Source organism: Chelonia mydas, chromosome 5, assembly GCF_015237465.2.
Source record: "Chelonia mydas isolate rCheMyd1 chromosome 5, rCheMyd1.pri.v2, whole genome shotgun sequence".
Lineage (NCBI taxonomy): Eukaryota > Metazoa > Chordata > Testudines > Cheloniidae > Chelonia > Chelonia mydas.
This window is the reverse complement of record NC_051245.2, coordinates 97,254,774-97,278,166: the sequence shown is the minus strand read 5'-3', so window position 1 is coordinate 97,278,166 and position 23,393 is coordinate 97,254,774. Positions and strand designations below refer to the sequence as shown.

General features: G+C 44.2%; 1 protein-coding gene across 2 annotated transcripts in view; it reads left to right on the top strand.

Annotated features, from left to right (window-relative positions):
• FAM189A2 (family with sequence similarity 189 member A2) overlaps positions 1-23,393 on the top strand; it is a 42,904-nt gene extending 19,511 nt beyond the window's left edge. For both annotated transcript variants that reach the window (XM_027827947.3, XM_043547681.1), the window contains 5 exons: positions 7,299-7,428; positions 8,793-8,871; positions 14,041-14,199; positions 17,470-17,759; positions 21,924-23,393. In XM_027827947.3, the coding sequence (XP_027683748.2) occupies positions 7,299-7,428; positions 8,793-8,871; positions 14,041-14,199; positions 17,470-17,759; positions 21,924-22,127 (862 nt within the window). In that variant the 3' untranslated portion in view covers positions 22,128-23,393. The remainder of the gene's footprint in view (positions 1-7,298; positions 7,429-8,792; positions 8,872-14,040; positions 14,200-17,469; positions 17,760-21,923) is intronic.

The following is a 23,393-nucleotide window of genomic DNA, read 5'->3' as shown; positions in this document are numbered from 1 at the left end:
AGAATATCAGGGTTGGAAGGGACCTCAGGAGGTCATCTAGTCCACCCCCCTGCCTGCTCAAAGCAGGACCAATCCCCAATTTTTGCCCCAGATCCCTAAATGGTCCCCTCAAGGATTGAACTCACACACCCTGGGTTTAGCAGGCCAATGCTCAAACCACTGAGCTATCCGTCCGTCCGCCCGCCCTCCATCCCGGTCTTGCATTCACTTGTTTGTCTCTGGGCCTTCTGGGGTGATAGCTCATAGATTTCAGTGCTGCAGTAAGATGAATCACTCCATTCTTGCTAATGAATTGTGGGAGAACTTATCTGTCCTTCTAGGCCCACGGATGGAATTGTGTGAAGGCTTAGGAGGGCTATCAGCACAACAGTGGTTTAGCCTGCATCCTCCCTGCATAGTGCACAGGTTGCCAGCCCCAGCGAAAGCAGCATTTGGGCTTTAGCCTATAGCTTCAGATGAGCCAGCTAGCCCAGAATAAAAGCACCACCAAACTTGGGAGAAAGGGCTTTTTGTGTGGACAGGAGGGGGTTAGCAGCAAACCCTGAGTAAGAGCCTAGCTTAACTCTGCTATGAAGACTCACCCTACATTGACTGGACCAGAGCCTGGCAGCGTGAGGATCAGAGAGTTGCAAAGGTACCAATATAGCCCCTTTCCCAAGATGTGCCAGGCACCAAATGGACAATTCTGAGGATCTGTGAGAAGAGCATGGCCTGAGGCCTGCTGTAGGCCATAGAGATAGAGACTAGTCATCTCAGTTCAGTGGAGGGCTTTGCATTTTATTGCCTGCACAGCACCTTTCCCAAGCACAAAGAGAGGATTTCAGTTTCCAGGGCTGCCAAACTTAGATAAAGAGACAGTCTCTGCCCTGGAGGGTTTATAATATAAAAGACCCAAACAGACTAAGGGAACACAGATCTAACATACAGTCAGAAGAAAATGATGTAGAACTGGAACAACCTTGTTAGATACATCTTTTGTTGTTGTTGCGCTTTCTTGTTGGTTTAATTATTTATTGAGGGTAGAGGTAGGGTGAGGGGAAATGGCAGACATGGAGGAGTTAGTACCAGGGAGTAGGAGAAGGAAGGAAGGGGAAGAGGAACAGTCGTACCTCATCACCTGCCTATCCATGTTCATTAGGCAGGGTTTAGAAGGCATTACAGCAAAGGTGAGTCTTAAGGAGGATAAAAGGAGTAGCTGTGTGGCTTTTACCAGGGAGTTTTCCCATGGGTAAATGTCGGAAAGAGAAAATAGGAAGGTGTTCTTTAGTATGTTCGCTTCAGATCCATAAGAATATAAATTGTCTCTTTCAAAAAAGTGTGTTAAAAATCATGTAGTAAATCCAGCAAGTTTCAGTTTTGTTTGTAGGTTTCAGGTTTCCACCCCAGAGGCCAGTTTATGTTTCTTATTGTAGGATTGGGGCCATAATCTCGCTGTGCCTCAGTTTCCTTTCTGTAAAATGGGGACAGTAATACTTCCATTCTCCCACCGTTTGTTGTCTTAGATAGTAAGCTCTTCAGGGCAAGAGCTATCTCTCTCCGTACATACAGCACCTGCTACAATGGGGTACAATGTTGTTTGAGGCCTGTAGCCATTACTGTAATACAAATAATAGATATCCTATGTGTTTCAAAAAAACAACCCCACCTGTGAATATTTGTAATAGTCACAGATTTAGAATATGGAAAAAATTCCTCTCCAAATTGCAGCAGTTTAAGATAGATCACAGTATGGCACTAAAGGATAGAGTACTGCTGGAGATGTTGTCTGTGAGATGATAGATATAACCAAGGCCGTGACCCTTGCAGCTATTAAAGATCCTATGGGATGATCCCATGTACTTTTCACAACTGGGTGTATATTAACTCTTGTGTCTTCTGCAAAAGCAAACTAGGTTAATTAATTCTGAGAAGAAATTAGGGCAGGCCCTAAAATAGCAGTTTCTGGCACCAGTATTCAGTTGAACATTTCCAGGCAGAGCTTCAGATCCTTCAGTCCCAGAATAGTGAGGTTTTATTTTTTGTCATTCTACAGTAAGGATTTTCATTAGGTAAATAAAATATTCTTATTGCTATTAATCTGTTCTAGAGATGGGCTTCAGGCTAGCAGAGAATGGAAATGTAATTACATGGCTTGCTGATGAAAAGGGTGATTCTGTGGTGTTACGAGGGCTGTTTTCAGTTATAGTGTATTTTTGATGGTGTAGTGAGCTCAGAAGTAGAAAGCAACAGACAGATTTAATTTCCTCTCTTGGGAGACTGGGAAACATGACTCTCCCTAGATCAGATCCACAGTGTCCAGCAATGTGTGATTTAGATTTGACCTGACCTTTTCTCCTCCATTACCCCGTCCCTCCCCCTGCTTGCATATTGAATGCCAAGTAGGTTCAGTGACCTGTTTTTCTATCCTGGAACTACAGTGGGTTCAGCTTCCAAAACCAGATCAGCCTTGTTCAGAAGTGAATAGATCGGGAGCTACCTCCAGGCGATGGAAATGCCATCAGTGAAGCACATTTGGGGAACTTCCAAAACAGAGAGACTCTAATATAAAGGAAACATTGCAGAGACCAAAATGCATGCCAAGGACGCATTTCGAATGAGCACACATCCTCCTCCACCCTTCAAATTGCAGAGCCAAATCCATTGTTGTTGAAGCCAGTGGATTTTTGTTTGTTTGTACATCCATGCGATGTGCTCTCCCTGAAACCTTTTTAATTTCTTATTTAATGCCAGACACAGACAACAAACTAGCATTAGAGATGCGGTATGTTTTACTTCTACCTGTAATCTTGTTGTTTTACAAGGAAGCAGACATAGTAATTAAGTAATTTTTCAAGATTAGCATAATAGCAGTAACTGTTCTAGATTAGATGGGACCTTCCACAGGAAGAATATGGTAGAAAGTAAACACCCAGATGATCTTTTTCTGGGTGTGCACTTAGGGGCTGGACGGAGTTCTTGCTCAGGGGGCCATTAACTCCATTGATATTTGGCTTTAAATTTTATTTGGGGGTTGGAGGGATTCCCCACAATGAAGATCTAGTTATTTAAAAAAAAAAACCCTCTGATATTAAAAACCCATCATGCATTTTCAAACCTCAGTCCACGTCCTGGTGACTGATGTTATTTTCATGGTCACTGGACTTGCTACCATCATCAAATCTAAAGAGATTCTGGGAAGTCAACGTCCCAGTGACATGGTTCAACTGAGAGTTTGACAACGCCACCCTCAGGTTTGGTTTTGCAGATCTTGAACATGCAGCCAGCGTGAGTTAAAGGTCACTAGAGAGATGACAGTCCCTGGCTTTTTAGAGCAGTGGTTCTCAACCTTTCCAGACTACTATATCCCTTTCAGGAGTCTGATTTGTCTTGCATACCCCAAGTTTTACCTCACTTAAAAATTATTTGCTTACAAAATCAGACATAAAAATACAAAAGTCACAGCACACTATTACTGAAAAATTGCTGACTTTCTCATTTTTACCATATAATTATAAAATACATTGATTGGAATATAAATATTGTACTTGCATTTCAGTGTGATACTTGAGCCTGTTTTTCACTTGTGAGCCTTGTCTGAAGTCCAAGCCTTGCCACCTGGGGCTAAAGCATGTCACTTAGCTTTGTGTGGCCCCTTGTGGCATGGGGCCTTGGGCAGTTGCCCTGCTTGCCACTTCCTAATGATGACCCTGCACTTATGACCCCCTCCAAACCTGTCCCATGACCCCTTCTGAGAGCTGCAATCCTCAGGTTGAGCAACACTGATCTAGATAAATTGAGTACCCCCTGGAAGACCTGTGATTACCCCTTGTTGAGAACCACTGACCTATGGTGCTTTAGTCATCAGCCATGCTCTAAGAGGAAAGCATATAACCATGGCAGTAGAATCCACAAACTTATAAATGAGGCAAAGAATTGCTTGAAACGGATGGCACTTGGCCACTGCATGAACAATGATGTTCTCCCAGAAGATGAGTTGAGACTCATCTTAGAGAAAGCTCAAATATTCAGTGAAGCATTTGAAGATGTGGAGAAGGCACACAGAAAAGAGAATGGAAGCACAGAATGGTCTGGCAGCACCCAATCACTCCATCATTATTTGCTAGAGCTTGTTTAGAGCTCTTCTCACTCTGCCCCTCTCCCCCCAGGAGCACAGGATGTAAGGGGAGCTCCAGAATGCCTCTCACAAACCTATTTGGACACCCCAACCCTCAATCTCAGGGCTCTGTGTCTAGGGCATGAATTGAGACTGCTTGTTCTCAATTCCCCACCCTGGTTTTGGGTGTTAGGCTCTGGCATGAACTGATGGTGTCTATTCTGCATTCCTCACCCTGATCTCAGTGCTTGTGGCATTCACAAAGCATGCCTGTTCTCGGGGACTTACCAGTGTGTCTGTGGTATCTGAACTGAACAGCCCCTCTTTGGTCTTAGGCTTGTTTGCCTGAGTCATGCTCGTTCTCATCCCCCTTACAGTCACAGTGCTGTTTGCCTGTAATATGGACCAAGTAGACCCGGTCTCAACTCTTCTGTCTCAGCACTGAGGGACTTAGGTGGGATCCTGACATTTGTGCTGCCCCAATTCATAGTTAAATATAGTGGAACAGCTCCAATAGGAAGGACTGAGGACACATTCTGTTCAAATGAAATGCCTTTGCCTGCATGTAATTTAGCTTTGCATGGCCCCCTGTGGCATGGGGCCCTGAGCAGTTGCTCTACTTGTCACCCCCTACTGCTAGTACTGCACTTGCAACCCCCCCCCCAAACCTAGCCCATGATTCCCCACTGGGGGTTGCAACCTCCAGGTTGAGAAACACTGATCTAGATGAGTTGAGTACCCCCTGGAAGACCTTTGAGTACCTGGCTGAGAACCTCTGTTTTCGAGGAAGGAGATGACAAAGGTTGCAAACCTTTTTGCTCTAAAGCCACAACCAATACAGAACTATGTCATAGTCTGGGAGCAGTGTACCGGCCCTAATGACCATACAAAAAAAAGTGCTGGGGCCAGTACACTATTATTTTTCTACCCTCATGTAGTTCGTACTCAGAAACCACTGCCTTGTGAGTTTTAGTGTAAGATTTTACTGCAAATGAACATCTTAATCTGTAAATGTCTTCCACCCTTGATGCTCTCACTGAGATAGTCTGATGGCTTCTCCAACTCACTAAAATCTTGGGACAAGCCCTGTGACGACAGGCATTCGTACTGTGATGCAGATGTTGGTAAAGGAGAATAGAAGGAATCTCTCTTGATGGACAGGGAAATATTGCCTTGAATAGAAGGTTGGAGGAATAGCGATCCTAGTTCCTCACTTAAACTGATACAAATTCCATGAGTCACTACTACACAAATTCCTCTTACCACCACAAAAATAGAGCATGGAAATAAAAAATCATGAACAAACTAAAGAACAAACAAAGAGAACCTGCCCCCCCAGCACTCATGGGAACTGCTTAAGTATTAAACAGAGGAACTCCGTTTTTTTTTTTAAAAAATGCTTTTTTAATCCTATGTCCCCAAGTAAAATTTAACATAATGTTGAATCCAAGACTCTATATTAGCAAACGCTATAGGAGCACCTTCACTAGATAAGATTAGATTAGTTTCAGAAGAAAACTGAAAGGTTCAGTAAGGCCTTTCCTTACATGAAGTAAATATACAGGGGACACATGTTCCATTATCATGGGTGATATTAAAACACCAGATTCAGTGTACATATGGAATACCTGAGAATTGCACAGTGATCATGTAAAATTAGCCTCTTAATTTTCCCTTCCATTGTTTAACATAATGACAACTCATTATTTTTAGGGATGGCTGCAGTAGTTTGGTTAAAATGAGAACCAGCTTGAACTTCATGCTTTTCCCCAAAGTGAACTGATCCCAAACTTTTTTAGTTCTATAAAGGTTTGGCGAAGGGGCCACCTTGCTTTTCTTTCCCTGCTTCCCACTCTACCTCCTTGACCAACTTAGGAATCACCAACTGATTCCTAAGTTTCTTTCTCCTCCCATGTTGCAAGCAGCTGACTATGTTCCTCTTTTCCCCTCTGCAACTCTTTTTAGGCATTTCCATTCCTGCTCCAGTTCATCTGGATTTCCTCAATAACACTTTCACAGGCATTTCTCATCCCCCACCTGTCCCACAACCCACTGCTGCCTCCCCCCCTCCCCCCCCGCAACACGCTCCCAACATTCAGGGTGAAATGTGTCAAACATACAGATATATCTCTGCCATAGTCAGCTAGAGCAGCTCAAGCCACAAAGTTTGGACTGGATCTGGAGGGCTCCGGTTTTGTTTTAGGCACAAACTCTATTGTCCACACACCATATAAGGGATGCTTGTTGAATTCCTTTTTTTTTTTTTTTGGTGATATAAAATTATGTTCCCACAATCTGGAAATAGAAAATGTGAATAGCAGTTGGAGGTCAGTGAAAATGAGGGTTTTAGTGGAGATTTCAAAACCCAGTGACTCTCAAAGTCAGTCCTTAGTGCTTTGTGAGGAAACAGCCCTTGAGATGTCAGTCACTAATGTTTGTTTATTCAGATGTTAAATGTGGCAGGATAATAACCTGCAATCAAAAGTAACATTTACAACCACAGACTCAGCAGACATAGAAAACAGAGCTCCACTCCCTTATCCTGGATTAGATATCTCTAAGGGAAATGTAGGAGGGAAGGGCTGATAGAGATTTCTGTTGTAATGTTGGGTTACTGGGATCTCCTTGCATCAAAGACTCAACAGTGAGCTAATAGGATTCATCAATCATATCTGCGTCTATTCACTGACTAAAGTGTCAGGGACTAACTTTTCAAAAGTAGACTCTAAGCTTGGTGCCAGTTTCTGTGTGCCTGTATTTAGATAATCTAAGGCATGTGGTCATGAGCACCTCTAAGAGTTGCTGAACTCCCACTGACTTCAGTTAGAATTAAATTCAGATCACAGATATCTAATTTTGGCTGCCCCCATTTTTGGATGCCCAACCTGAGAGGATTATTTTTGAATGTTTATATCCAAAACTCTCATATCTGGATGAACTGGATTTAGTATTAAACTGAGAGGGATTCTCTTGGGGCAGTCTCTTCTTTGGCTGTTTCAAAGTCCTTGTGAAGATTCTGGAGAGATGAATCCAAGATGTTTGTTTCCCATGGCATTCTGGAAAAAGCTTTTGCTGGTCTCTGCGTTCATGAACTTTTACTGTGAGCCTGCACAGCAGAATCAATGAAATTCTCTAGCTAATCGTATCTTTTTGCAGGTAGAAAGCTGCCTGGAGGAGGAGAATAATACAAAATTATTTTTCCTAGGGTGCTTGGATCGGATGTTATTCCATTGCCACATATTTATGGAGCTAGAATTAAAGGAGTTGAAGTGTTCTGTCCTTTGGATCCCCCTCCTCCATATGAAGCCGTGGTGAGCCAGATCAGTCGTGAGCAGGTACAGTCCATGGGATTCTAGCAACCTTTCTTTACTACAGAGATAAGATTGAACTGAGAGCTAGAAGAACTGAATTTGTACATCTAGTACGGCAGGATAGTACCTTTGGGTTACAGAATCCTGTATCACTGCAAACATCAGTAGATAAAGTCTAGCGGACTCACTTTTGCAGATAGTGGGAAATCCAGCAGAGGCATTTTCCTCATTTGGATTTTTAAGCATTTGTGGGGGGCATTTTTTAAGAGCAAGTAAAACTGGATACAACTTTGAAATGGATCATTCCTAAACATGAATCCATTAGCCTTTCACATATTTCTCCTCATAGTGACAGCAGCTGTTTTCATGTAAAGCAGGGTATGCTGCTCACAGCCCTCCTCCTCATCTTATAATGAAACAAAGTCCACCTCTTCTTGTAGCTCCTTTTTAGGTAAATATAACTCTGCAGCCATTCGGGGTGGTCTTCTGTAATGCGACCACCAGGCTAAGGAAAGGATTTGCCTTGTGGAGGAGAGAATTAAACTGATCTTGGAGTGTTGAGCACTAGTAATTGAATGTGATCGTTCCTGACACTTGTACCACTACTCGTGCAAATAGTGATCAGCAAACAGACCTACTGGCCCTCTGCTTGTACATGCAGAGTACCGCAGAAACAGTGAAGTCATGACTGGAGAGGAGCAGAAGTGGAGATGGGAGTTTGAGCTCTGCTGCGTGATCCCACTTCCTCCAGAGCCTTTGGAGGCCCTACCACAGTGTTGAAGCACCAGGGGGCTTCTGGGGGGTGGAGTGGGGAGGAGCTTCTCTGCACAACATTCCCTCTCGCTAATTAGGGGATACCAATGGTTGCCACTGCTTGAAACAGTAGTAACTCAGGTTCCACACCAGCAACCTTCCCGCTAAGGAATTGTATGCACAAGCATGGTAGTATACCAAGAGGGAAGGGGCCTAAAGGGCAGCATGGTGGGACAGCTCCTCAGTGGGAACAGGTAGTTTTTTCCCTGGAGATCCATGGGACTGGGAGTCCTTACCCCACAGCCTCACTGCTGGCCTAAATTCTTCCCACATGAAAATGTTTCAGGGAAGCACTGCAAGGTATAATCTGGTCCTAAAATAGCTGTATAATAATATTGTCTGAACTGGACAATGGATGTCATTTGTAAAAATGTATCAGTCTGGTTGTTGCAGAGAAATATGTACATACAGTATGTGGTTATTTTTATAAAGCATTGCTGTGCACTGTTAAGCTATAGTGATTTTACTGTGGTAGATGCTGCTGTCTCTACATGGTAAATGTTTGTAAAGTGCAAAGGGAACTTTTCAAAGGAAAGAGATTAAAATTTTTTACCATTGCTAATTTTGTATGCCAGGGAGGTGCATTCCAAATTCCAGATATGGCAGAAGCTGTCGTTGGCCCACCAGAACCAAACGATACACAAGTCTCTCAAGGTAACTGAGGACAACCTTAGACTGGTAGAACCGTTTTAAGTAATCTAAACTATCTAGCCCAGAGTTTCACACCAAAACTAATTGAACACAGCCACAGCAATATCTTGCTATGTGCTTATTGCTTTGAGGATGGGCACAGATTTACAAGCCTACAGATATAGAATGGCACATAATAATTAATATTCTTTAAAATGCAGGCAAGTTACCTGTTATCCACACACTAGAGGGTGAGCCAGGATTAGCAATTGAATTAGAAAACAATGTGGTGGAAAAGCATTTTCCTTTTTTATAAATATCTAGCTTCGGTGTTCCCCTGTCTGTGCCATGGCATGGGTGGTGTCCGGATACTGCTGTGGTATGTATAGCCCATTGTGGCTCATTACAGTGCAGTGTCTCTAAACTGGGACTTCCTCTCTGGCTTGGTCTGCACTGGAAAAATGACCCATTGCTGACAATGAGCATTAGCAAGGGGTGCAGCTGCACTGGTGCTGAACATGGCTGGACCACCAGTGTAGGCCAGGACAAGCTCTATTCAACACTGTTTTAGAAAACCGTGGTTGAGAGTTGTTTGAAGTAGGTTTTAACCTCTTTTTACTAAACCAACTCTGGATGTGGTTTCTCTTGGTCTAACTTGCAGTTAAACCACATTCAGTACCAGTTCATCTACACCCTTGCTGACATCCATTCAGCAGTGGGAAATTTTTCCAGTGCAGCTCAGCTTTATGGTGTCAACCTCTACGTTGCTTTGTCTCTTTAACCCACCATTATAATGCAGATTATATTTTGTGCAGAAGATGGTTGCACATTCAAGCAGTCTGTGGGCCCATCTACATTAGTCACAATAATACCAAGGAACCCATTTGAAATACAGATCCATTGTGTTGCATAGAGGAGACCTGTGTTAAAGCATTGGACGTGAGAATGACTGATGGCAAGTTTAAAAAATATTTCATTAAAAAAAAAAGTCCAAAACATCTACCACGTATTATGGGGAGCAGACACATAACATCCCGACAAGAGTTGCTGAGATACCATGGTGCTGAAGCAGTATAAAACTTAGACCAATAGGTGCTACCCACCCATCTGTCATTAAGAGGTTAAATCAGATGAAAAAGTACTGCCAACTAGCTGCTTTTTGTTTCATTCAGAGATTTATATTTTTAGTGTTCCTCCTGTCATAAACAGGTACTGAAGGGAATAATAAGACCATAATTGACTATAAGATCAGTCTAAACTGTAGTTTTGTCTCCTTGTTTAAATATTCACACCGTAGTGGTCTTAAAAGTCACTGGTAGGATGAATGGGAAGCAAAGCAAAAGGAATCTTTATTTTATTATTTTTAAGAAGTGTGACTGAGGAAAAAGTAGGATATTGTTTGGAGGGGGGGAATCTAGGTCAAAGTTGAAGCCACACCCAAATTGCAAATATGAAAGTTAACTGTTTATGTGTTGGGGGGTGGGGGGCGCGAGGAAATAAACCAAGCATTAATAGCTCCTTAGTTGGAATCATGAATACTGTAATAAAAGTTCATTGTGAGCAAGTGGTGACCAAAAAAAAAAAAAAGGTTGATTCCCTTAAATCTGTACTTCTGTGTGATTATTTTTCTCAGATTTCCTCATCATCATAGAATCAGAGGACTGGAAGGGACCTCAAGAGGTCTTCTAGTCCAGTCCCCTGCACTCAAGGCAGGACTAAGTATTATCTAGACATAAATGTACCAGTCAGTCTGAAACCCCTGAAAACGAGCACTTAAGCTCTTCTAAGACATGCTGTGTAGCAGTGAGATGAACAGAGAGAAATACAAAAGACTGGTTGTGAATGTATGAGGCTAAATCCTGAGGTACTTACATAGGCAAACTACTATTGCTTCCCAATGGCATGTTGCCTGAGTACAAACTGAGTGAGGATCTTGGTACTTCATTGCATTATGAGCAACCAAGCTCTGAGAACAGAGCACAAGAAGGCTATCGTATAGGTAAGGCCAAGATTATGTCAGTCACAGACATTGTGGAATCCGTGACGTTCAGCGACTTTGTGACTCTGGGGGGCCCCACAGCTGACCAGCCTCTGCCAGCAGTGGGGGACCCTGCAGCAGCCCAGCATCTGCGAGTGGCAGGACCCTTCACAACTGACCGGCTGCTGTCGACCCCTGAGCTGCCCAGCCGCCACTGCTGGCCGGGGTCCCCCCTGCAGCGGCTCAGCCGTCGCAGCAGCCAGCCAGCCCCCTGCAGCCACCCCCTGCAGCTCCCAGCCAGTGGCAGCAGAGGGACCCCAGAACTGCTCAGTAGCCGCGGTGCCCACCCCCCACCTTCGCAGCTCCCCAGCTGCCGCTGCCACTGGCAGGGGGTCCCTCTGCAGCTGCTCAGCAGCCGGACGGTGGCAACAGAGGGGATCCCAGAGCTTCTCAGTGGCTGTGGCCTTCCCCCACCCCGCATGTCCCCAGCCCCCGCAGCTGGCAGGGCTCCCCCACCCCGCAGATGCAAGCAGCTCTTCCCCCTCCCTCCCAATGCAGCTCCCGGCTGCCAGCAGCTGCAGCAGGGGGACCCTGGAGCTGCTCAGTGGCCAGGGCGGGGGGGGCCCCCTGCAGCTCCCCTGCCACCGCAGGTGGTGGGGGACTCCCCTCCCTCTGGCAGCTCCCAGCCCTGCAGGGTGGTAGAGGACCCCTCCCAGCCACTGGGCAATGGGGTCCCTGCCACTCCCAGCTGCTGCAGGGGGGGGGGGGGGACAGGATGCTGGACCCTCCTCCCTCCCCATTTTGTCAAGGATATTTTTAGTAAAAGTCAGGAACAGGTCACGGCTTCCGTGATTTTATTTTGGTTTGTTTTTTGTTTATTGCCCATGACCCAGCCATGACTTTTACTAAAAATACTCATGACAAAATCATAGCCTTAAGTATAGGCAATTGGTATACATAACATGAAAGATCATTCTGTGTGTTGCCTGCAATGTCTCCAGAAAAGAAGCTGTAATCAATTTCTTGATAATATTTCAAATCCACTTTGTAAGATCCACTACATCTGTAGTCACATGGACATGTTCTAATATGCACGGTTCTGTGATTAGTAAAGAGTATCAGCCATTTAAACCTCAGAATGTCTTTAAGTTCTTATACTACAGGAAACTGAGCCACAGATCAAAGGTATTTAGGCACATAGCTCCCATAACTCTGCATAAATACCAGGATCTGTGCCTGCCTGTCTTGGTAAAGAAAGGTGTCAATTCCACTGGCAGGAGCCTGTGCTTTTAGGGTAAAGTTTCTTCTCTTTATTGTTGTGCAGACGGAGGAAGATGTAATATAATGAGGAGGTTTGCTAGTTTCACGAAAGAATCTGAATGGAATGATTTTGTGTGATCTCTCAGTTGTCGGAGGAGAACAAATAGACATAATGCTGCATTTACACCTGGCTTACTGTAGCAGCTTCCAGAATAAACCCAGCAGTCAGAAAAGTGGGTGGTACTGGCAGGGAAGAGGGCCTAGTAAAGGCAGCTGGGGCATGTGCTAATTCAGTGCATTCCTTTGGCGGTAGTCACCAGCAAGATTGATTTCTCCCTTCCCCTTTCAGCTATGGAGTCCCTGGTGGAAATAGTTACCCACCCCTAGCAGAGCCTCTGAGGGAGGCAGCAGTGAAGCATCACCAGATGGTGCAGCAGAGATCTGTAGGCCAGCTAGTGAGTATTTGGCCCATAGGTCCTGAGACTCCTCCTCTTGAAATAAATGGGAGTTTTCCAATTGATAGCAGCGAGAGCAGGCTCAAGCCCTTTACTGACAGCTGATGACATGTGGCAGTTACCCGTCATCACCATATAATCCTAGAAGCAAGTATACTTCTGCTGTCATCCCCACTTCTAGCTCCTGTAATCTTTTTACCTTGGGAATGTAAAAGGTTGAAACTAAGATTACAGATAACTAGACATCAGAGAGTCACTAGACCAAATTAATCTCTGCTTTTATTTAAAACATATTTCACTGCAGTACCGCTCTTGTAAATTGCAGGATCATTAGTGTACTGTAATACTCAAAGGTTATTGTAACTCCACTGGCTTCAGTTCAGTTACACCGGGGAGGGGCTTGGCTCTTTGATCCTACACCATTTCCTGATTCCTTTTCTGTTATAGTTTGTTATTGTGTTGGCTCTTGCTTTTGAGCTGTCCCCCACTCCAACTTTCCAGGTTGATAACTGCTTTTATGTGCTTCACCTCATCGCTTCCTCTTGTTATCTGGATTTCCTAGGCTGCGATCAAGTACCAGACCAGATGCTCCAGTCAACAAATAAAAACAAACCCCTGGGATATGCTTTTTCAGTGATTTCAATCTCTGTGGCTTTTCTATTAGCAAGACAAAGTGATGAACCACCGTTTCTCAGGTTCTAAAAAAGAGATTTACTCTCTTCCCCCACACAGACAAGAATATGTTGTTTCCTTGCAAGGTACCAATTGCTGACAGAGATGGTTACAAAATGAACATCCAGGAAAAATATCCAGCTGCATCCTCTTTCAAATTCTCTGCAACATAATATATTGCACCACTTGCTGTCATCATCATATGGTCTGTATTATAGTGGCATCTGAGTCCATGGAGCAGGGGGCCTGATGTTTGATTAGAAGGAAAGAAAATGAATGAACAGAAATATTTTCCTGGGCTCTCTGTATCTTAACTAAGGAGAATATGAAACTGGATCTTAAAATATAGCAAACTGGTGTGCAAATACAAATACAAATCTGTAAACATAAGTATTAGGTTCTCTGGTTTCCCACAATACCACACCAAGTGCCATCATACTCAGGTATAGCCACCGAAATACAGGACTTCAGCTAAGTATTTTATTTCTCTCTCTAAGAAGGTGTGAATCTTGGTATGTTCCAGGGGTGCTGAACAGTTTGCTCTGGTCTAAACTTTCAGTTAAACAATTTGGCAGCAGTTCAGCTGTGCCCATTGGTGAGTTTGACTGGTTGTAAGAAGTGGGTCATTTTTTTGACAAGGCCTGTGAGGAAGATTTTTTAGAGATGTACAGGCTTCGGAATTTTTTTTTCTTTCAAGCCTTGCAACTTCCATTGAGCTCAATGGCAATCACGAATGTGACCCTTAAGTGCAAGTTTAATCTGTTATTGGCTGGAGGATATTGCATAATTGGTTTATTCTGCGTTGTTTTCCTTCATCTTTACCTGCAGTCGGTGGGGATATTCCTGACTCTTCCAGTAGAGAGAGCCTTTCAACTTCAAATCTGAGCTCAGTGCCTGCAGAACAAAAGCCTGCATGCAAGAGAGCCTTCAACCCTCTGAGGAAGAGATCAAAAAGTGATCCTGTGCTACATGACTTGCCACCTAGAGGTGATCAATTTTCTATATCAACACTATCATACATTGCACTCAATTTCTTAAGTCTGTGTTTGTCAGACGATGCCAGTGCCTTGAATTTGATATAGCAATCTGGCAGATGTTGACTGTATCATATAGAGGCTTTGGGAAGACCCCAAGAAAACAAGTGTCTGAGTTAAGAGCAAACATGTACACACCCTTCCAAAGGCATGTATTAGCACTTTTAGCTTCTACATCTGGTTGGTTGGGTTGGGTTTTTTTTTGGTAGTTGTAGCTACTAGTAAAAAAGGAGGAAAAATACTGGGTGGTTTTCCCCTTTCAGTGTATTTATTTTTCACTTAAGTGATATTTGCATCTAATGAGCATGTTCTGTCTTGCGCACTTTGTTTCACAGGGATGTCAGCAATTTCTGAGCCACCATCTCCTGCCCACTTACTCTTCCCCACTTTGTAATCTCAGAACCCTTTCATTAACAGCATCTACATTCTCACTGGTCCAAGACCCACGTCTGGATTTCCGCTTAGGAGCAGTAGGCACGTGCCTAGGGGCGCCGGCGCTCTAGGGGTTCCTAAATGTTACAAATGGGTTAAAAGTTTCATTTTTTAAGGAAAATATGAAGGTCAGCTGTAGGTGGGGGGGGGGGGGGGGAGAGGCGCTGAAGATGCTGTGCCTAGGGGTGTGTAAGGTGTAAATCCAGCCCTGCCCAAACCTAAGGAGATATGTTTCCATGCGGACATCTGCTACAGGACTGGGTGCTCTGGGATATGCTGGCTACAGCTCATTCCCCTCTGCAGTTCTAAAAATCCCCACCAGGGCCGATGCAAGGATATTTTGCACCCTAGGCAAAACTTCCACCTTGCGCCCCCCCTCCCCCTCCCCTCGACAACCTCCAAAAACTAGTAAACTTAAACAGCCTGTCAGAACGGGTAACAGCTGTTGCCATGTTTCTTTTTTACCTTTAAGGTGTTTCAATTGCCTCTGATGGCGTCCCATTCAAAGTCTTACTGTTGTGTAAAGCTAAACAATTGAGCCTGGCATTGCATCACCAGCCAGGTTAGGCAGGGTGACAAATCCCCCTGGCCCCAAAGGGCCATTACCCCCTGGTGACTAATTTCTACTCCAAGTCTATAAAGCAGACTTTTAAGGTAAATACATTATTCCTTCAATATTACCTATGCACACATTTCACAAAGATTCTCACTCTTGACAAGTTACCAGCCTTGTGTAGATGCCTTCCACGTTCCTCTTTGTGGGTAAGTGCCCTGTAAGACACGTGTGGGGTGCAGTGAGTTTGTCAGGCCTGTGGTGACAGCTGTTTGTGAAGATCAGGGGGCCCTTTGCCAAGGGGTGCTGGTGTCACAGTGAGCTTGGGGTGGCTGACCGTGTGGGGCAGGGCACGGAGGCTGGTGGGGCAGGTAACACTCACTGGCCTGGGGGGCAGGCGGTGCCGGGATGGGGCAGGGGCAGAGGCAGGTACCTGTCAGTCTCCAGCGCTCGGGCCACACCAGGGCCAGCAGCCTCTGCACCTCGGAGTCTCCCCGCTTGCCCAGGGGCCACTCCTCCTCTCAGGCTCCCCGGCCGCTGCCGCCACGGCCACCTGGGAGGACGCGGGTGGGGGGGCGCCACCGCAGAGGAGACACAAGGGGCCGGGCACAGCAGCAGCGCAGCCTCTCTTGCCCCATGGTGGGCTACACTCCCCACCTGCCCCTGCTGCTGCGGAGGCTGCTGCCGCCCTGGGCTCGGGCGGCCCGGCTCCCCCCGAGCGGCACCCAGTTCCTGCTGCTTTCGGCCAGCAGGTGCGGGGCCCCAGCCAAGCCCGACCCCTTGTGTCTCCTCTGCGGCAGCACTTAGTTCGCCTAGTGGTTACACCGGCCCTGATCCCCACTAACTACAGCCTCCCAACTTTCAGTCGGGGTTGCTGGAATTCTACCAGGAGCTGCTGATGCATATTAAATTCTCACAAAATAAATGATGTGTGGGTTTTAATAATGGCTGCTTGCTTAGGATAATAAAATAAGTGCAATTTCTGTCTGTCTTTAGCAGTGAAGGAACCTGTCACTGTGTCGTACTTACCAGTCTATATAGCATTCAGCATATTCTCATCTGATCATCTTCCCCCCTCCCCGGTTCATGTTCTTCTCCTGCATGCATTTTTTCCATTCCGTCTTTTTTCCTCCTCCCCTTCTTTCACAGTGCTCCTGAAGCAATGGTTAAATGGCATGAAACACTCATCTATTACTGGCAGATTAGATATGGTGGAAGCAGGGGATGCTCTGTGCTGCACATAAAAGCTGCTTTTAAGCACTTAAAAACATGCCATCAAGAACCCAGTTTGTAATTGTTTCTATACAATGTGGCCTTGAACCACCTGAAAGTGAAATACTCAGCTGCTGCAGAGATGGAAGTCAGCTACCAAACTAACTAGGGAAGTCACTTCCGTGTAGTTTGAGCTCCCTTGATGAGAGGTACCGGAGTTCCTCCTGGAATTATTATTATCCCTGGCATAATGCTTGCATTACAGAGTTGCCTTATTAACCTGTGGGTGCTTTTCTCATAACCAAAACACAGTAGTAGCAATTTTTATTTACACAATATGCCTCAGAATAGATTTTTTTTTATCAGAATACAGTGGGAGTGGGGAAAAATCAGTGGTACTTATGTTAGAAAGGGGAACTACTATTCACAAATTGTGAAAATCACTGTAGTTTAGAAGGGATCATACAGGCCCTGAACAGTACTTAGACCCCATGAAGGACCTTTGGTGTAGAGCAGTGGTTCTTAAACTTTTGTACTGGTGACCCCTTTCACATAGCAAGCTTCTGAGTGCGACACCCCCCTTCTAAATTAAAAACACTTTTTTATATACTTAACACCATTATAAATGCTGGACGCAAAGCGGGGTTTGGGGTGGAGGCTGACAGCTTGCGACCTCCCCCACCCCCCACCCCCCGTAATAACCTCACAACCCCGTGAGGGTTCCCGACCCCCCGTTTGAGAACCCCCGGTGTAGAGGTTCTCTCTAATGTGCACTCTCTACTGGCGTAAATTTGACACAAAGCACCAATATTTATCTGGGGTGGAGGGGGGAATTGATGCTTATTACCACTGGTGCTAGCATGGCAATAATTAAATTGCACTGGTTACCACGATGTCACATTTATTTGTGCAATGTATCAGTGTTGAATTACTGTCAGTGCTGACATCTCATTTTGACATTGTTTTTTCAACTGCTCAGATAAAGTAAATGGGCTTTGATTATTTTGTTTTTGTTTTTGGCTTCAGGTCCGGTACTAAGCTGTGAAGCTGCAACGCAGACTGAATTAAAACCAAAACTGGCCACTGTCATTTTGAGAAAGGGTTTGAGAGCAAGAGCTTTGAGAGCAAGACCCCGGTCTTTGGTAGACTACAAGTCATACATAGACACTAAGCTGCTTGTGGCAAGGTTCCTAGAGCAGTCCTCCTGCAGTATGACCCCTGACATACACGAACTGGTGGAAAACATCAAATCTGTTTTAAAGTCGGACGAAGAACACATGGAGGAAGCCATCACCAGCGCCAGCTTCCTGGAGCAGGTAGCTTATTATTATTGTTGCGATGAACTGGAGACCTAAATATTTCCTCACTTTGTTAACTGGCTTCTCTAGCATACAAACAAACCACTGGTACAGTTTACAGCTGCACTCTGGATAGCAGCAAGAGTCAGCGTTTGACCTCTAGCAGGGTTTGCTGGTATGTCAGGTTGGTTCTGGGAAAGAATGAGAAGCCAAGCAGTGATGTATCTAAAATACATTTGCAAAACACAGAGCTAACCAAGATTCAGGGAAGGGGAAGTGGAACAAGAAAACATTTTTCAAAATAATGTGAACACCATGCATACATAAAATTAAGAGGCAGATGAATATTAGCCTCCTCCCCACCTGCAAAAACAGGGCAAAATCTCTTGTGGCAGAAACATGGACTACAAAGTGACATGAGAATATTATACTTCACACAGAAGAAAGGTTGTAGAACAGAGTAAATTGAAATTATAATTTATTACCCCATCGCAAAAAACAAACAAAAAAAACCCAGTGTGGCATGTGTCCAGAGCTAATTGAATTTAGTGAAGATATAAAAATGTTAATTACTGCCACCATCTAAGAATATAACGAAAATATCTGTTACCTTCAGGTTTTACAAGTTACTGTAAAATAGCTAAGCCTCTTGGTTTCTCTATAATCAGTTGTTTCTAGTGCGAGCTTTCTGCTACACCTTCTTAAAACTCCAGTGCCATTTTTAAAACCAATGGGCTAATTCAGTCTTGATCACATTGACTTTATTTGTATTTTACAACTTGGCTGCAAATCCCATTATGCAAAAATAAGTCTGCATTCTAAAAAGAGGCCCAGACTCATCCTTATTTCCCCAAGTCCTCAACCAGGGCTGGAACTGTCAGCAGCTTTCCAAAATTATCTGTATTACCATAGCCCTTAGAAGTCTGAGTCATGGCCCAGGACCCCACTGTGCTAGGTGCTGTACAAACGCAGAACAAAAAGACAGTCCCTGCCCCGAAGAGCTTACAATCTAAGTGTAAGGCAAGAGCCAACAGGTGGATACCAACAGATAGGGGAGTACAAGGAAACAATGAGCCAATATTGGGCAGTATGGTAAGCAGTGCGTTCTGCACACCAACAACTTTACCAGTGTTAAGTTTTTTTTATAACTATCACAGAAAAGGAGAGTTTTAAGGAGGGTTTGGACTCTACTGCTCAGCCTCTATCACAGGACCAAAATAGCCTCCTAGAGAGGGAGACTTGTAAGCAAACCCCCTTACTTTCCAAAGCAGTCACTGCCCTGCTGTCCCAGTTTTAGATAATATAGGGTAGTAGTCTGCCCCTCTGGTGAACTCCCCAAGGTGGTTTGGCCTGGTTCCGCCCTACCAGTTACAGCCCTTACAGGGCAGGTATATGTGGCACTCCTTTCTGAGTTCCAAGGCTGCCAGGAAACAGCAAAGACTGTTGCTGAGCGTATAGTTCAGACTCACTGATCCACCGCATGGAAGGCTAATTCCCCCCAGTCACTGAGAGAAGAGGGATGCTGCAGGTCTGTGAAACAGAGCCTGTGAGAAGCATAATGGGGTAGCTATCAAATCATCGTCCTCCTCCTCCCCTCCCCCCTGAAATTGTGCACATGAATCTGTACTAGTCCAATATCAACAATCAGCACACTTTAGTTTCAAAAGACATGCTGACAAGGCACAATGGAGTCATAACAAAATGTCTAGGGCCAAGAAAGGCATAAAACAATCTCCTGACTCCCTGGCTTCTGCCTCAAGACTATCTTTCTTTTCCTCTATCCTTTATTCTCAGGGAAGAAGCTGTGTGTTGTAACTTCTAGCAATCAGGTAGAGGATTACTCAAGAAATACATGATATAAAAACCCTACCAGAAGCGACCTATCTCTGTTATTTATCCAGGGAATCTTGAACCAAATACAAAGTAACCTAGAGGAAAAGCAGACAGTGCGGAACACATCCTTATAGTAACAGGAAGAGCACCCAGAAATTTTTCTTATAATTTGATATAATCCACATATAGGCCAGACACTCTCTCATGAAATGTCTTGGGTATCCTGGAGACACAGAATGTTCAGGTGGGTGGATCTACCGCACAAGTGATTCTTTATTAAAATGGTGGAAAAGTCAATGGTTATAAGAAAAGGAGTACTTGTGGCACCTTAGAGACTAACCAACTATGGTTATAGTTCACACAGGGTTTATGCAACTCTTTGATTTGCCTGGATTCTTGCCCCCAGCATTTCGCTTTGTGTTTTAGGATCAAAGGAACTGTGTGAGATTTCCCTAGCTTCATGTTGAAGCTGATACATGGCTGATGGTTTCACCTAGAGCCATAACCTTGCCCAAGTTCAAGGAAAGGTTTGAGAAACTCTGCAGAAGTAACCAAAATTGTGAAACTAGGCAGTTTTCTTTACAAAGGTTTCTTGCAGCTTTGGTCTTTACATAAAAATGGGTCTTTCAGATCAGAGCAGCCTTCTCAGAGCTGGTCTGAAGGATAGCTGGTATAGAGTGATAGCTTTTGTAAGAAGGGAAGGCTAGAAATAGTGAAAAATGGGAAATAATCACTCTTGGACCATTACTGAACATTATCTTGCACTTTGGGTGAGCTAATATCAGAAGGACACCTATGTTTAGAAAAAAATTTTGGGGGGAGACCAGGAGTGAAAATGCACTAATCCTGCACACATGCTGTTGGAAGTGGGGAGGAAGATGTTCCCACCCCAGATGGCCCACGCCCCATCACTGATTGGGCCTATGTACGCTTTTCAATGTAGTACCTGCCATATCATGATATACATTAATGAACTGTCAGCAAGTCTGGCATAGAATCAGAACTGGAATGGACCTCGAGAGGTCATCTAGTCCAGTCCCCTGCACTCGAGGCAGGAACAAGTATTATCTAGACCAGGGGTCGGCAACCTGCGGCACGTGTGCCGATTTTTACTGGCACACTGCTGCCAGCCGGGGTCCCGGCCGCCGCCCCGGCTCAGCCTGCTACTGGCCTGGGTGAACGGAACCCCAGGCCAGCAGTGGGCTGAGCAGTGCCAGCCACCGGGGACCCCGGCTGGCAGGAGCCGGCGGACGGAGCCCACTGCCAGTCTGGGGTTCTGTCCGCCAGTGCAGTGTATTAAATTTCTCCCCGTAGGAACGTGCTACTTGCAGAGCACCAGGACTGGCAGTCGTAAGTAGTACACCGTACGTAGCACATTCCTATGGGGAGCAATTTAATACACTACACCCAGCCCCGCTCAGCCCACTGGTGGTCTGGAATTCTCAAAATATGTTCTCTCACCCCTTATCAAAAATTACACTACAATTAGCTTAAAAACTTAAACTTAAAAACTTTGTGTATTACAGTAATCGTTAAAAAATGTATAATGTTAATAAATACATAGGTTTGATGAAACAAAGTAGTTGTACTTATATGCCTGTGCTTAATTTGTGTTTTCGATGATTTACCTTCTGAAAAAATCTTGCATGTCTCGCACCCCCAGAAAGGGCATCTCGCACCCCCAGGGGATGCGTGCACCCCAGGTTAAGAACCACTACACTAAACTGATAAGATCTGCATTTTAATTTAATTTTAAATGAAGCTTCTTAAACATTTTTAAAACCTTGTTTACTTTATATACAACAATAGTTTAGTTACATAATATAGACTCATAGAGAGAGACCTTCTAAAAACATTAAAACGTATTACTGGCATGCAAAACCTTAAATTAGAGTGAATAAATGAAGAATCGGCACACCACTTCTGAAAGGTTGCCGACCCCGATCTAGACTATCCCTGACAGGTGTTTGTCCAGCCTGGTCTTAAATATCCCCAATGATGGAGATTCCACAACCTCCCGAGGCAATTTATTCCAGTGCTTAACCACTCGGACAGTTAGGAAGTTTTTCATAATGTCCAACCTAAACCGCTCTTGCTTCAAATTAAGCCCATTGCTTTTTGTCCTATCCTCAGAGGTTAAGAAGAACAATTTTCCTCCGTCCTCCTTGTAACAACCTTTTATGTACTTGAAAAGTACGTGGTTATCCGAGAAATATTAGTGAAATATTAGCTGCAGCTTCCTACCGCCAGGAAGTTGGGCCAGGGGTGACTTCAGTAGAATATATTTTAAAAAGCAACAACTGAGAAGCCAAAAGAAATGAAGTTTAACTTTTTTCCATTTCTTTGAAGGTTATGACTCCAGCTCAGCCATCGACATCAAGGACACATAAACTCCCGTTTAGAAGACACCCAGGGCTGCTGCACCTGGAGAGCTGTGGAGATCTGAGTACTTTCACTACATCAGAAAACCAGGTGGCAGAGAGGAGAACCCAGAGACTAGAGCACGAACGGCCCCATAGTCTCATTGGAGTTGTACGGGAAACTGTGCTCTGATTTGGTTTTGTTGCTTATCTGAGTTCCTGGGTGCGACAAACCAACAGGGCTGGAAAATCATCTCTGACAAACAGGTTGATGAGACTATCACGAATAAATTTTTTCATGCTTTTGGAACCCCCCCCGGAGATTCTTTGACAAAGTTAATTCTATAAAACTTTTCCCTTTGTTGTTCTGATTCCCAGCCGGCTTTAAAACAAGGATATCCAGGTGCAATTAGTATATTCCCGGATCATTGTTTTGGTGCACTGTTGTAGTTTTTCAGTTCTTGGAATTGATTCATTCTTGTTACTAAATCACATGTTATACAGTGGATAAAGTTGAATGACTATACCTTGACTTTCGAGGTAGGCATGGTTATGCATAAATTCATTCATTTTTGTCTTATTGGGGCATATGGGCCAAATTCTAATCTCATGTCTGTATAAAACCATTGAAGTCAATGGAACAGCTCCTCAATTGAGTTCAGCTGAGCTATGCCAATGTATACCTGCAGTGATACAGCCCTATGGATTTACTCCATACTACAGCTGTGCAAATATTGCAGAACAGTATATACTTTCACAAGTAGCCTTGGTGAAAGTGTTTTGTGCTGCCATCTTGAAAACTCTGTGGGCTTGGGTGTCAGTCATTTAGTCAGGGAACTGAAATACTATCCTGGGCTTTTGGTGACCTCAGTCACACAACACAAATAGTGAATTAGGAACAGCAAATACTCAAAGCACAGTGAACAGTTCATGAGCAATCCACGAGCTGAAATACACTGGCATCAAATATTTGTCATTCTGAATAACGTACAAATTCATGAGTCGGTCTGTTGTTTGCAGATGAGTGGAAAAGGCACTAAATTTGTAAAATTGCTGACTACTAATAAATGCAATAGAATTTGCCAAACTATGCTGGTAACTGAGAACAGAATTTAGCCCCATTTCTCTATTGTAGAAGGATACAGATCATGATCCAAAGCCCTCTACAGCCACTGGGAGTCCTTTTTCCATTGGCTTTAATGGGCTTTGGGTCAGGCTCATTGTTTGTAGCATTAAGGCTATTTATAGCAGCTTCCTGTATTGCAGCAAGATACAAGTTGTCCTTTAAGTCAGATGAAATATTCCTGCTGTTAAAGCTTTACTTAGGGTAACTATTAAATCACTTCCCTGGGAAAAACTAAAAGCTGTACACTGTAAGTTCTAATTAAGCTTGATTAGAGAAAGAGTTGAATCAGTTTATTCTTGCTTGAAGGAAGAGAAATAAACTGTTTAATTTGTA